Genomic DNA, 12,924 nt, shown 5'->3' on the forward strand with positions numbered 1-12,924 from the left:
GGTTTCTTTTGCAATGCTGCGTGTTAGGTACTTTATTCATGTGAAACTGCACGGGTTTCTGGATACGGGAAAGGTTGCAGAGCTTTCCTGTGCTGCAGCCCTGTTGGGATACGAGTCTTGCCCGTCCATCTGAAGCAACTACCTGTAAAGAAAGGCCGTGGTTGGAGGTATGAGCTTGCTGCAGGGCTCTTCTCACTGCCTGGCACCTTCTCTGCTCTTGCAGCTCTAATTTTTCCTTGCCTCTACATACTGCTAACCCTTCTCTTTTGGGGAGCCAACATAGTTTGAAGGGTATTAGCTATGTTTAAGATATAGGTAAAACCCTCACATGCATCTCATAGTCTAGGTTGAACTGTTCTGTTTAGGTGTTTCTTAAAGCAAGAACATCCTTGTGTGCATGTGTGCTTGCAGCTTGTAGTTTTTGCTGGTCCTCTTTTCTGTTAGTGATCAATTTAAAGGACAGGCTTTGATTCAGATCTGGAGCTGCTACTGCACTAAAGGATGTTCCCAAGTTAAACGTACGTTTGTTAGCTTTTATAGTCAAGGTATAAACTTTTGAGATTAATGACAGATTCTTGAGCGCTGGACAGTATTTTAAATGGTCCAGATGCTTGTTCATACTTCAGTTTTGAGGTGGGGAGTAGGACAACATGATGGGGAAGGTTATTTAACTGCATGAAAAGATCAAGCCCTTTTAAGATAAGAAGGCCACCAACTTCAAAGTGCTACCGGCCGGGAGGCCCTGAACCTCGTCCCAGCGCCGCGAGGCCTCGGCGCAGAGCTGCATCCAGCAGGTAAGTGACAGCCATCCCCGTGGGAAGCCACTCAGTGCCTTCCTTCCCGCCGGAATGCCGCTCTTTTCCTCGGCTTCCGAGGCTTTCTGTTTCCATCTGCACTAAAGGTGTAAACTTCAGTGAGAGCTGGAATCCCGGACACCTCCTGCCCCTTTCCCAGCAGCTCTGCCGGCCTCAGCTCCTCGTGCCCGGGACGTCCGCTCGGTGCTGGCCCTTTGCAGGAGGGAAGGGAGGATCCTGGGGGCAGCAGGACGTGAGAAACCCTTGTGTCAAGCGAAGGGGGGCCTTGGGGAGGGTTGTTGACCTGCTTTGGAACGGCAGGGACGGAACGGGGATCGCGGGGGATCCCGCTCTCCCTCCAGGAAAGGCCTCCTGCTCCTCGCTCCCGTTAGCGATCGGCACCTGGTGCAAGTGATCAGCAAAGCAGGGGACTCGGAGCCAGCGCGGGAGCGAACGCACATCCCGCGGGATTGCTCTTCATTGCACAGTTACCACAGAAAGAAAAATAACCTGAATGTGATAGAGCGCACTAAGCTCTGGCTCTTAAAAATACACACATATATACACACATATACCAATAGTCGGCACTCCAGACAGGCACAGTGGTCACGCCAGCTCTTGGTATCAGTGGCAGTTGCCAAACTGCGCTGTTTTCTCCCAAATTCCTAGGTGTTGCTGGGCTCTGTTCTGGTGTCTGTGCCCTAGGCAAATGATCAGGGGTTAAAACAGTTACTGCGACAGCTAGTCAAGCAGGTAGGCAAGTACTTAGGCCCTTTACTGCATGTTTTTTTCCATGTCTGCTCTTAAAACCTAGAACTTCCCAAAATAGGGGCTAGCTCACCTAATGTGAACGACTAGATGGAGTGTTATTGTCGCCTCTGGTCACTTGCTCTGTTCCGTATCACATATTTGTGTTACAGGGGCCACATCTTTACCCCCCAGTTCCCAAACATGCTTCATTGCAGACAATGTTTCTTCGTTTTTGTCATTCTGGAGTCTTTTGGGCAGCCTTTGGCACAGAAACGTAACTCTTGCACCTTTGCAACCGCTTAAGGGTTGAAGGAGCTTCCTATGCTCTGGGAACACGAGAACAAAAACTTCCAGTTGAAACAGCTTTGCTAGAGAGACATTGGAACAGGCCACCGTGCCATTGGCATATTATGGGATGCAAACCTTGCTTTTACTTAAAGCTGACAGTAATTTTGCAAATCTGCCTCTAGAGACCCAGAAAGCTGCAGGAAAGCAGAGCAGTTTCTTAATGTCTTTTTCCATCTGTGATGCGAAACGCACTTAGAACTCAACAATCAGGAAGAACAGCGGCTGAACACTGTTCCTTGACCTTTAAAATGCCGTTATTTTCCAAATCAGCAGCAAAATGCGCACCCTTAGGAAGCTTAGGGATGTGCCTTGCCCAAGTGTTTCACATGGTCGGTCTGCAGAGAAGGGGCTGAGTCAACTGGAAGCAAAGGGGGAATGAGCTGCTTGTGGCTGACAAAATCACCAGCGCTGCCCCTATAAACGGGCTCGTGTCAGTAAACACCAAGACCTGCAAATTCTGTGCTGCTGTGGGGTATTTAAAAGCCTGTTTAAACAAGCAAAGGTGGCTAAATGTGTTAAATTCCTCTCTCGCTGATGTGTACAAACACGTACAAATATATGCTCGACTTCTCGAGCCCATTCGCTGCTGAGAGCGGTTTTGTAAGACATTGAACAGAAGCAATTGCCTCTCTGCGAAGATGATCCTGCGCTGGCTCCTTTGGGTATTTATGTGCAGTCGAAGGAATCTGGCTTCAAGTGCCAGGTCTGGAATTTCTTCCAGAGAAAAGAGTTAAGATGGAAGGTGCCCGTGGAGGGCCTGGTCCGTGGCATTTTCCAGCACAATGTCACGGGTCCAGGAATCTCGGTGCTGGCTACTAAGTTTTTCAGAAATCTCGGAAACGACCCTAAGCATCTTGTCCTTGTGCTATGTGCTATGCAGGTGATGAAACGGGAGCTAATTTGCAATTAAGCCCAGGAGCATGGGCGAGTTCCTGGTGCCCTGGGGAGTTTCAGTCACCCAAAATTTGGCAAAGCAAAGCCCTCTGGCTTGCAGAAAACCCAGGGATAACTTAGGGCTGTGCCTGGAAACCACACAGTGTTTTCTGTGCTTGCTTGTATGGCTGTGACTGGCTTTTTGCTTGGAGTTTAGGGGGTTTTAAAATCTTATTTCAGGGCTGTTTTGACAAAATTCATCATTTCTGGTGCCTCAAGTGTGACACTAACATAAGCTGCTCTAGTGCCAGTGGTGCCCTCTGCCCCATAAGCTCTTTTCTGTCTCAAGCAGATTGTACTTGCTGCACATTCCCTGTTGGACCTTGGTGTGGGATGTAAAATGGACCGTTCCCGTTGAATCTAATAATTCTTTGTAGGGGAGAATAACTGGAAAGTGGAATGGGTCTGAATCTCCTTTCCTGATAGAAGGGATTCAAGAGGGAGGAAGGAAACAACCTAATGCATAATGCCTAGGTAGTGCAACCACTTCTGCAAATCATATAATACATAAAAGTGCCCTTTGCAATAACACATTCCCCCAGAAAAAAACCTGGAGTCCAGGAGCGGTGGTTTTTCTGGCATGTCGTATGTAGAAAGCAACGGGGTGTCTTGGCTCTGCTGTTGGAGGCAGGGAAGCGTCTGCCACGTGGTATCACGCGTTCCAAAACCAAGGAGCTGCAGTCCCGCTGGAAACACGACACGCTCCGGCCTTTGCCCGTTTCTTCCTTTTTTCCACCCAGAAGTGTCAGGTGGGTCCCCGCCATGGGAGCGCTGGCTCCTTGGCCATGTGGTGCTGGAAGCGAAGAGGTTGGGACGCTTGGAGTTTGCCTATGGAATAAGGGACAATCCTTGGAGGTGGCTTCCCCTGCCGGAGCGTCTCGGGAAGCAGGAAGAATCGTTCCCGGGAAGCCACGTGCCAGCGCTCGGAGAACCGGGGTGCATTTTGTTCCGACCTTAGTTGTGCTGTTGCCTCCTAATGCATCATCACTCTATTGATGCTAAAAAGAATAAGAAGAGATAGAAAAGTCACAATATTTGGGTTTCCTGGGGAGTATTCGGATATGCAGGTGCAGTTCCTTTGCTCCGGCTAGCGCGGAACTCGGGAGCCTGTTTGCGGCTGCCGCTGTGGGACACGGACCCGGCCGGCTCCGTGTTTCCCCTGGGATTTCCGAGGGTCCCGCGCAGCTGCCTGGAGAAAGGCAGAGCTGCAACCCCAGCTCTGGAAAGGGAAGCAGGTCGGACACGTGTGCCCACATCTCGGTCAGGAAATCCCCGCGTAGCTCCTGCGTTTTGCCCTCGCCGCTATTCCCGTCTCCCCTGGACATGGGTCGTGTTTCGCTGCAGAGGGAAAGGCAGATTTTTCTTCTTGCTGCTGAAGGTGAGTGGCTAAAGCAAAAGCGAATGATGCTGCTTCAAAGGAGCAAAAAAACTTTAAGGAAACCTTCCCATACGGTATTGAAAACGCCAGCACGCCGGGACGGGAAGTTTGGCGCAGCTGAGGCTTCGTCGACCTCGTGTAACCACGTCGCGTTCGGGAGGACCTCACTTATTCCCGCTCGGGAATCGGCTCGGCGGTGGCTTCCCGAAACAGCCCCATGTTGGTCCATCCTGGGAGCCGCATGGGCTCGGGAATCGGGAATCGGTGCTCCAGGAAGCGCACACTGAGCCCTGGGGGGGCCTCTCCATCCTCGGAGCCCGGCAGCGCTCCTGCTTTCCCGGACATCCCAAGCAAAAGCAGCTGGAATTCCTCAACGCGATGTTGAGTGGTGGCGGCGTTGGGCCGAGCAGGACGTTGCTTGGCCACCCGGAGAGGGGACAGCTTCGTGGCTACGGTCTTCTCCTTCGGGTTTGCTTTTGTTCCTTTGCGGCAATAGGTTCTAGCTGGGTCAGTGCTCCTGGTGGCACCAGAAGACCCGCGGGTTGGTTTTTGTGCTCTGTGCATTGTGAAATTCTCTTCTTTGCCAATAAACATCGCTTTAAAAATCCCAGCTGTGCTGTTGGTTGATTCGTATTAAACACTGAAGGTCAGGGCCATCTGGTAGGTAAAAATTTCCCCTTAACCTTTTGTCCTCTTCCAGTCTCATGACTGCTTGTCTCTTGGTGTGTGTTTTGTTTTTTTCTCTTTTGGAAACTGATCCTTCAGGACAGTCTTTGTGTTAACTATATTTTATGAAGAAACCAGAGTTTCTAGTGGTGTCTCCCCTGAGTATTTTCAGCAAATTTCATTAGGCACCTTCAAAAAAAGCTTCCGCAATTCTTGGTTTTGCTACAAGAACTGGTCCCTCTGGGGAACCAAAACGCTGCTTTAAAAACAAACAAACAAAATGCACAAACAAACAAACTCCCAAACATTCATCCTGGCAGCAAATTCAGAGCATCTTGTCCTTTGTAATCTACCTCGGTCGCCCGAATTCCAGATCAGCGGAAGCTGCTAGTGAGATGGTCCCCTGTAGCGTTCCCACGAGGCGAGAGCTAGAGAAAGGCGCAGGTGCCGCTCGGCCGGCCGAGAGCCGCTTTCCTGCTTGGAATTCTGGAATTCAAGCGGTGGGAGCGGAGCCGGGCGCACGGATGGCCCGGGAAGGGCACGGGGGGGCCGCGGCGTCCATCCCCGCAGCGTCGCGGCTGCTTCGCGTCGCCCCTTCCCACCTTGCGCTTCCACCCGGGGGCTCCTTTGGGTCTTGGCGGAGCCGATCCCGTTGGATCCCGGCGCGGGGCCCGCGCCACCTGCGTGCACCTTTCTCTGGTCCCTCTCACTTTGGCAATGTCACTTGTCACAGGCTACATGCTACTAAAAAACCATAACAAATAAAAAAAGGGGGAAACGGCCCCCGGAGCTGCTTGCCCGGCGGCGCAGGATCCGTATTGGAGAAGTAACGAACAGGAAGTGACAGGCAGATGTTTCCTGGCAATACAAAGAGTCTCGGAGATATTGCAGAGAGTGAGTGTGTCGAGATAGCACGTGGCAAGCTACATAAGAGAAGATGCTACATTCCTTTAAAAAAAAACAGTGCTGAGTTGGATTTTCTTTTTTTTTTTTTTCTGAGTTTTTTTCCTTTTTTTCCCCTTTACGGAGCTCCCTTCCTCTCGGGGGCGAGGGGACAAGCCCAGCGGGCGCCAGGTCTCGCCACCCGGGATCCCCCTCTGCGCGCCGGGACGCAGCCTCTGGGATGAGGCGAGAGCAGGCGGCTTTCGGGAAGGAGATCCCAAATAAAAAAATAAAATAAAAACAATAAAAGGAGACGGGGAGGAGGAATTAAAAAAAGAAAAACAAACCCCACGTGGATATTTACAGCTCCCCAGCGGCAGTTTTGGCGGGTCGGGGTGCCTAGGGGCCGGAGGGGCTGGTGGAGCTCTCGAGCGAGGACTGCGAGAGGCGGCGCGCCAGCGGCCCGATGCTCGAGTCGGCCAGCGACGACGTGGGGAAGAGCTTGTACCAGCCGGCCACGGCGCCCGCCAGGTCGAGCTCCTCCAGGACGATCTGCGCCATCCCCATGAAGCTCTTGTGGTCCATGCGCCCGTAGTCGCCCCACACGATCACCTGGGGGGGACACGGACGCTGCAGGGCGCAGGGGGACGCGAGGGGAGGACGCGGCGCCGCGCCGGGGCCCCGCGCGGCGTCACCTGCAGCACTTTGCCCTGGGGGCTCTCCTCGAAGAGCAGGGCCTGCTGGTAGCGCGGGTCGCAGCTCTTCTTCACCGCCTTGGTCTTCCTCTTGGCGAGGCAGACGCCGTTCTCCAGCAGGTAGAGCTTCACGTAGGTGGCTGCGGGGACACGCGTTGGCGCCGGGCGGGCTCCCGCCGCCGCCGCCGCCGGCTCCCCCGCGCCCTCGTCCCCCGCCACGTACCCGGCACGGCCTTGGCGCCCGGCTTGGGGATGAGCCCCCGCGCCTCGATGACCTGCACCTCGAGCTGCCCGTTGCGCTCGGCCAGGCCCACGTGCACGTCGCCTGCGCGGGAGGACGAGCGCTCAGCGCCGCGCGGCCCCGCGAGACGGGGACGGGGCCCCGCTGCGCCCCGGCACCACCGCCCTGCGCCGCGCTGGCCTCCCCCCTGCAGCCCCTTCCCCTATTGTAGCCCTTTCCCTTTTGCAGACCCTTCCCTCCTGCAGCCCCTTCCCTCCTGCAGCCCCTTCCCTCCTGCAGCCCTTTCCCCTATTGCAGCCCTTTCCCTCCTGCAGCCCCTTCCCCTATTGCAGCCCCTTCCCCTCCTGCAGCCCCTTCCCTCTTGCAGCCCCTTTCCCTCCTGCAGCCCCTTCCCTCTTGCAGCCCCATCCCCTATTGCAGCCCCTTTCCCTCCTGCAGCCCCTTCCCCATTGCAGCCCCTTCCCCTCCTGCAGCCCCTTCCCCATTGCAGCCCCTTCCCTTTTGCAGCCCCTTCCCTCCTGCAGCCCCTTCCCCTATTGCAGCCCCTTCCCTCTTGCAGCCCCTTTCCCTCCTGCAGCCCCTTCCCTATTGCAGCCCCTTCCCTATGGCAGCCCCTTCCCCTATGGTGACCCCTTCCCTCCTGCAGCCCCTTCCCTATGGCAGCCCCTTCCCCATTGCAGCCCCTTCCCCATTGCAGCCCCTTCCCTCCTGCAGCCCCTTCCCCTCCTGCAGCCCCTTCCCCATTGCAGCCCCTTCCCTCCTGCAGCCCCTTCCCTCCTGCAGCCCCTTCCCCATCGCAGCCCCTTCCCCTCCTGCAGCCCCTTCCCCATTGCAGCCCCTTTCCCTATTGCAGCCCCTTCCCTCCTGCAGCCCCTTCCCTATTGCAGCCCCTTCCCTCTTGCAGCCCCATCCCCTATTGCAGCCCCTTTCCCTCTTGCAGCCCCTTTCCCTCCTGCAGCCCCTTCCCTCTTGCAGCCCCTTCCCCATTGCAGCCCCTTCCCATTGCAGCCCCTCCCCCTCCTGCAGCCCCTTCCCCTATTGCAGCCCTTTTCCTATTGCAGCCCTTTCCCTATTGCAGCCCCTTCCCTCCTGCAGCCCCTTCCCCTCCTGCAGCCCCTTCCCTATTGCAGCCCCTTCCCCTATGGCAGCCCCTTCCCCTATGGTGACCCCTTCCCTCCTGCAGCCCCTTCCCCTCCTGCAGCCCCTTCCCCATTGCAGCCCCTTCCCTCCTGCAGCCCCTTCCCTCCTGCAGCCCCTTCCCCATTGCAGCCCCTTCCCCTCCCATCGGCCGGGGCAGCCCGGGGCCGCCCCGCTCACCCATGGGGGGGGTGGCCAGCGTTTGCCGCCCCACGACCTGCGCCGGCCCCAGCCCGTCCAGGAAGTCGCTGAACTGGCTCTCGGCGCCCAGCCGCGTCGTGGGGAAGATGAACCTGGTGGGAGAGACGAGAGGGGGCCGGGGCTCGTTGTGCCACGCGCGCCCGGCCCCCCGGCCTTCCTTACATGCCGTCCGAGCTGCTGCTGTTGGTGCTGCCGTCCGTGGAGTCGCGGCTGCCCTGCCGCGTCACGCGGCTCCGCATCTCCACCGCGATGCCGGTCTCCGTGCTCCTCCGGATGGTGCTGCGCAGCTTTTTGGGACCCCCCTCTGGAAGGAGAGATGCAAACTGAGCCCGGCAGCGTGGACCCGGGCGCTTTGATGGCCATGGGGCCCGTTCCCTGCCACCCCAGTCCCCAGCTTTGGCCCTGCTGCCCCCATAGCACCCGCGGTGCTTCCTGGCAGGATCCCCCCGGCACCTCCGCTGCATCCCCAATTTATTGACCCGAAGCCGAGCTGAGCCCTGCCAGGCTCAGCTCACGTGTGAGCGCAGCCCAGGGCGGCGCGGCCGCTTCCCGGTCCCCAGGGCCCCGTTCCCGCCGGAGCAGGCGCCGGGCGGGTTGCCATGGCGATGCCGGCTGCAATGCGGCCGGACACCATCCCGGCCCGGCTCCTGCCGCTGGCCCCGGGCTCCGGGGATGGCTTTGTGTGCTGGGCCCCGAGGAGCGAGGCCAGGGAACCCCCGTGGCATCCTCAACGCCTCCATGTAAACAAATCTGATATATCTTGACTATACGATGCCCTCATATAGGGCCCAGCTGCAGCACCACCTTGCTCGGCCTTCCAGGGTCATCAGGACCCACCAGGAGCAGCTCGGAGGTGCAGGGGGCTCCGAATTAACGTCCTGGCTGTGCAGCATCCCTTGCAGCAGCAAGAAACGCCAGCAGCACCGGAGCGAAAAAAAGCAGCAACTGGAGAAAAAGCCTGCATCCAAATGAGCGTTTTTTCTGCCCTCTTTTCTCCCCCACCCTTTAAAACTCTATTTTAGGCATTTCAACACCTCCCATAGCCAGAACATTTGACAGCTCCACACTTGGAATTGCCACCCGCCCTCTGGGCACATTTGTGGGCCCATTTGCAGGGATGAGACCCGGATGGGGCCGGCAAAGCCACGGCCGCCTCCAGCAGCGCCCGGGGCCGCGCGCCGGGATCCGGAGCGGCGCCGGGGGGCGTTTGGGTGTCCCCACGAGCCGGGCGCCGCTCGGGAGCATGCATTCCCGTGGGAATTCGCGGCGGGAGCGCTCACCGGGCTGGCTGAGCTGCAGGGTGCTGCGGCTCCACTGCGAGAGCCCCACGATGGCCACCATCTTGGCGCCGAGGCTGGAGCGGCGCTTCTTGGCGGCGGCGACGCTGGCGGCGTCGGGGCCCCCGCGCGCGCCCGTCTCCAGGCCGTAGACGTCGCCGCTGATGCTGGAGCTGCGCACGACGCTGCGCGCCGCCGCCGGGCCCGCGTCGCCCGCCAGCATGGCGAGCCGGCCGCGCCGCGGGCACCGCTGCGGGCGAGGAGCGCCGTGAGGGGCGGCCCCGCGGCCACCCACCGCGGCCGGGAGCTGCCCGGGAAAGGGGAATTATCCACGTGCAACCGGCGAAGCCACTGGAGGCAGCGCCTGGGAAAGTGTTTCTCCAAGGGACACGGGGACGGATGGGGACACGGCGTGGGGATGGCACAACCCCCGCCCCATGGCCCCCCTTGGTGCCTCGGTTTCCCCACCGGGAAAGCGGATGCCAGAGGGTCTCTCCCACGTTCCCATGCCGGCAGCACTGAGCCGGGATCCCGGCACCTTGCCATGGATAAAGTGAAGGGAAAGCGAGCGCATCCCAGGGCTGCACCCGCGGCCGCGAGCCGAGCTCTGGCGGAAACAAATTAGATCAGGGCAGCGCGGTGCTGCCAGGAGCCTTTCCAAAGCAGCACACGCACGGATAATCCGCGGCGGAGGAGGGGATGCTCCACAGCCCGCTCCTTCTCTGCTCCCTTTTCCCAGGGATTCAGGGAGTCTCGGAGCATCGGGAGCCACTGCCAGTGGCCGAGCCGACCACGACACTCCGGCAGCGGCCCTGGCCCAGCAGACGCAGCCTCGGATGCTTCCCCCCCTCTCCCTGTTTGCTCACATCCAAGCAGCAGCAGGCGGGGGCTCAGGGAATGGCAGTCGCTACTCCCCTCATCCGCGCTCCGAGTCTGCTCCGGGTGTTTGGAACACCAGGAGCCGTGGGGCGAGCAGGGCTCCTGCCGGGGGCTGTGGGGTGAGCAGGGCTGCCGAGGAGCCAGCGGCACCTGGCTCCTTCCTGCGCCGCCATGGCCAGGGATCCGGAGCGCGGGGCGTGCAGCATCCCGGTGCACAGCATCCCGGCACGCAGCATCCCGGCACGCAGCATCCCGGCGCGCAGCATCCCGGCACGCAGCATCCCTGTGTGCAGCATCCCGGTGCACAGAATCCTGGCGTGCAGCATCCCGGTGCACAGCATCCCGGCACGCAGCATCCCTGTGTGCAGCATCCCGGCACGCAGCATCCCGGCACGCAGCCCCAGGAATGGGTAGCGCCACCATCCCCGAGGCACCAGCGGCTCTGAGCCCCCTTCTCCGTGCGAGATGCAGGGAATGCGGCGGGATGCAGCGGCAGGGCGATGCCGGCACCGCGTCCCGCACGTCCCCGTCCCCGTCCCCCCCGCCGAGGAGCCGCTTACCGGAGGCCGCGGCGCCGCCGCTCAGCCCCGCCGCGAGCCCGGGGGAGCCGGGGCCGCCGCGCCGCTCCGGCGCCGCTCCCGCATCTCCATGGAGACCTTCCTGACCCACTTCCAGGGCGGGAGCGGGGCCGGGCGCCTCCTTCCGACGGCTCCAAGGGGCTCGCGGGGGGGATGAGGTGCCCTCGGCCCGGAGCTTCCCTGCGGGATGGAGGGGCCGAGCTGCAGCCCGGAAAACGGGGATCCCAGATCCAGCCTCAAGCATTCCTATGGGATTGGGGGGGCTGAGCCACAACTCAGGGTCGACAGGATGCAAATCCAGCTTGGAGCATCCCTGCAGGACCATGGGGTCGAGCCGCAGCTCAGGGTGGCCAGGAGCCTGGCTCCATCTCGGAGCATCCTGTGGGATGCAGGGACAAGCTGCATCCCGGGCAGGATGCCAGGTCCCAAAGAGAGGGCAGGAGGATGCGCGGAGGGTCCCGTGCCCGCAGGGATGAGCACGGCAGCTCCGCAAGGAGAGGCCTCACAGCAGGAGGGTGTCACGGCCTCCAGGACACGCTGATACCAAAGGAGGGGGGACGTTTTGATGGCAAAAATGGGGCACTTTGGCCCCAGCTCTGCAGGAGGGGAGCAAGCCCAGCTGGGGGCAGCCACAGGTGGGAACGGCCTGATGCCGGGCGGGAAGGAAGGGGATAAATCCCCAATCCGGGCTCTGCAGGGACCCTTCCCTTGCATGGAGAGGGATGGGGCTGAGGGATGACAGGAGACCGGCTGCGAGGGCGACGCACAGGAGCAGGAGGACGGCACGGATGGACGGACGGATGGATGGACAGACAGACAGACACACAGACGGGTCCTCTTGGCTGCAGCGAGACCTTCCCAACCCAGCGCATCCCCCTCTGTGGTAATGGGAAGCGTTTTGGATGGAAGCAAAGAGGGGGCAGCAGCAACAGCCCTGGGTCTGCACCCTCACACCTAGAGCCCCTGCAAGCCCCAAGGCTGCTCCGAGTCCTCATGGGAGCAATTCCTTAGGGATCCTCCCCATGGAGCAGCTCAGCTAGTGCAGCCCTAAAGCGGGCACCTGTGCAGGGACAAGGTGGCCAGAGCCATCGCTCCGGGGTCAAACGTGTGCTGCTCATACTAGGAACGGCTTGAACAAAACCATACTTAATTCTCATTAATTGCTTGGGGTTTGATTGGCAGGGGCTCATTTAAGTGTAATTGCTTGCACTTAAATGTAAGTAACGCAGCACACATGAGCTCCTGGGTAGCTGCAGCTCCTGGTGCGGGGCAGCCCGCGGCTGCTGCGGGTCCAAGTTGGGCCCTGAGCGACGCAGGGTTTGTGCCTCGTGTGTCCCCTTGCACCTCCTCTTTGGGTGGAAAAAATAGAAAATAGACTTAAAGCATGGGTCTAAATGCACTCAGTGGGAGAGGTAAGTGGAGCTTAAAAAGTGGAGCACTGCTGGCTGCGTTCTGCCGTGTTTCCCTCCACACCGAGCCTTTTTTGCAGTCCTTCCTCCTCAAAGCTACTGACGAGGCCCCCGAGGCGCCGGTGGCGCCGCGGTCCCTGTCCCCGTCCCTGCCTCGCGTCTGCTGCTCGGCTCCATCTCTCCGGATCCCGTTTGTTTCCCTGGCAACGTGGCGGGGCCGGAGGAGGAGCCGCGGCCCCGGGATGCAGCTGGGGACGCCTCGGTCCCCCCGTCCGTCCCCAGCTCTGCTGCAGGACCACGGAGCAGCGCGGGATGGGCACGGGGATGTCGGAGCCGCCGCGTTCCCGCACGGACCGCGGGAGAAGCTCCGGCATCACGTTTGGGTGCCGCGGTGGGGCCGAGGCTCGTGCAGCTCCCGGCTCCAGGAAGGAGCTTTTCCCGGCAGCCGCTGCCTTCCCGACCGCGCGGCTCCGAGCTCTGCAATGCAGCTCGCGCGGCTGCTGCTTGCAAATCCCATCAATATTTCATGGAGCTGCTTCCTCCAGGGGAAGGACGGCGATCTCTGCCTTTCCGCTCCTACCAGCGCTGCTGCTTTTGCAGAGATCTGATTCCCTTCCACCCAACATCCCCGCTTTTCCCCCCTTTCCTCATTAGTCAGCTCCGCTCAGCCTGTCAGGGGGGTCTGTACCGCACAAGGGACAAGAGCAGTGATGTCCCCTTGGGTCTCAGTTCAGGTCTGGAGCATCTTTTGCCTCC

The 12,924-nt window shown here is 59.7% G+C and overlaps 1 protein-coding gene across 1 annotated transcript; it reads right to left on the reverse strand.

The window, feature by feature from the left end:
• Window positions 1-6,150: 6,150 nt before the first annotated feature.
• RIMS3 (regulating synaptic membrane exocytosis 3) lies at window positions 6,151-9,525 on the reverse strand. Its single transcript, XM_088531006.1, has 6 exons — window positions 9,306-9,525; window positions 8,188-8,329; window positions 8,005-8,117; window positions 6,670-6,771; window positions 6,447-6,586; window positions 6,151-6,363 (listed from the first exon to the last, which is right to left on the reverse strand). The coding sequence occupies exons 1-6, from the start codon at window positions 9,523-9,525 to the stop codon at window positions 6,151-6,153; spliced, it is 930 nt and encodes a 309-aa protein (XP_088387132.1).
• Window positions 9,526-12,924: the final 3,399 nt, after the last annotated feature.

The sequence above is a fragment of the Tinamus guttatus genome, unplaced genomic scaffold (genome assembly GCF_059628265.1).
Source record: "Tinamus guttatus ecotype Peru unplaced genomic scaffold, ASM5962826v1 Tinamus_guttatus_pri_ptg000397l, whole genome shotgun sequence".
Classification (NCBI taxonomy): domain Eukaryota; kingdom Metazoa; phylum Chordata; class Aves; order Tinamiformes; family Tinamidae; genus Tinamus; species Tinamus guttatus.

Coding starts and splice junctions, on each gene's coding strand:
- RIMS3 (XM_088531006.1), bottom strand. CDS start 9,525: ATGCTGGCGGGCGACGCGGGCCCGGCGGCGGCGCGCAGCGTCGTGCGC. Junction 8,330..9,305: donor CCTGCAGCTCAGCCAGCCCG/GTGAGCGCTCCC, acceptor CTCTCCTTCCAG/AGGGGGGTCCCAAAAAGCTG. Junction 6,772..8,004: donor GCTGGCCACCCCCCCCATGG/GTGAGCGGGGCG, acceptor CCTCCCGCGCAG/GCGACGTGCACGTGGGCCTG.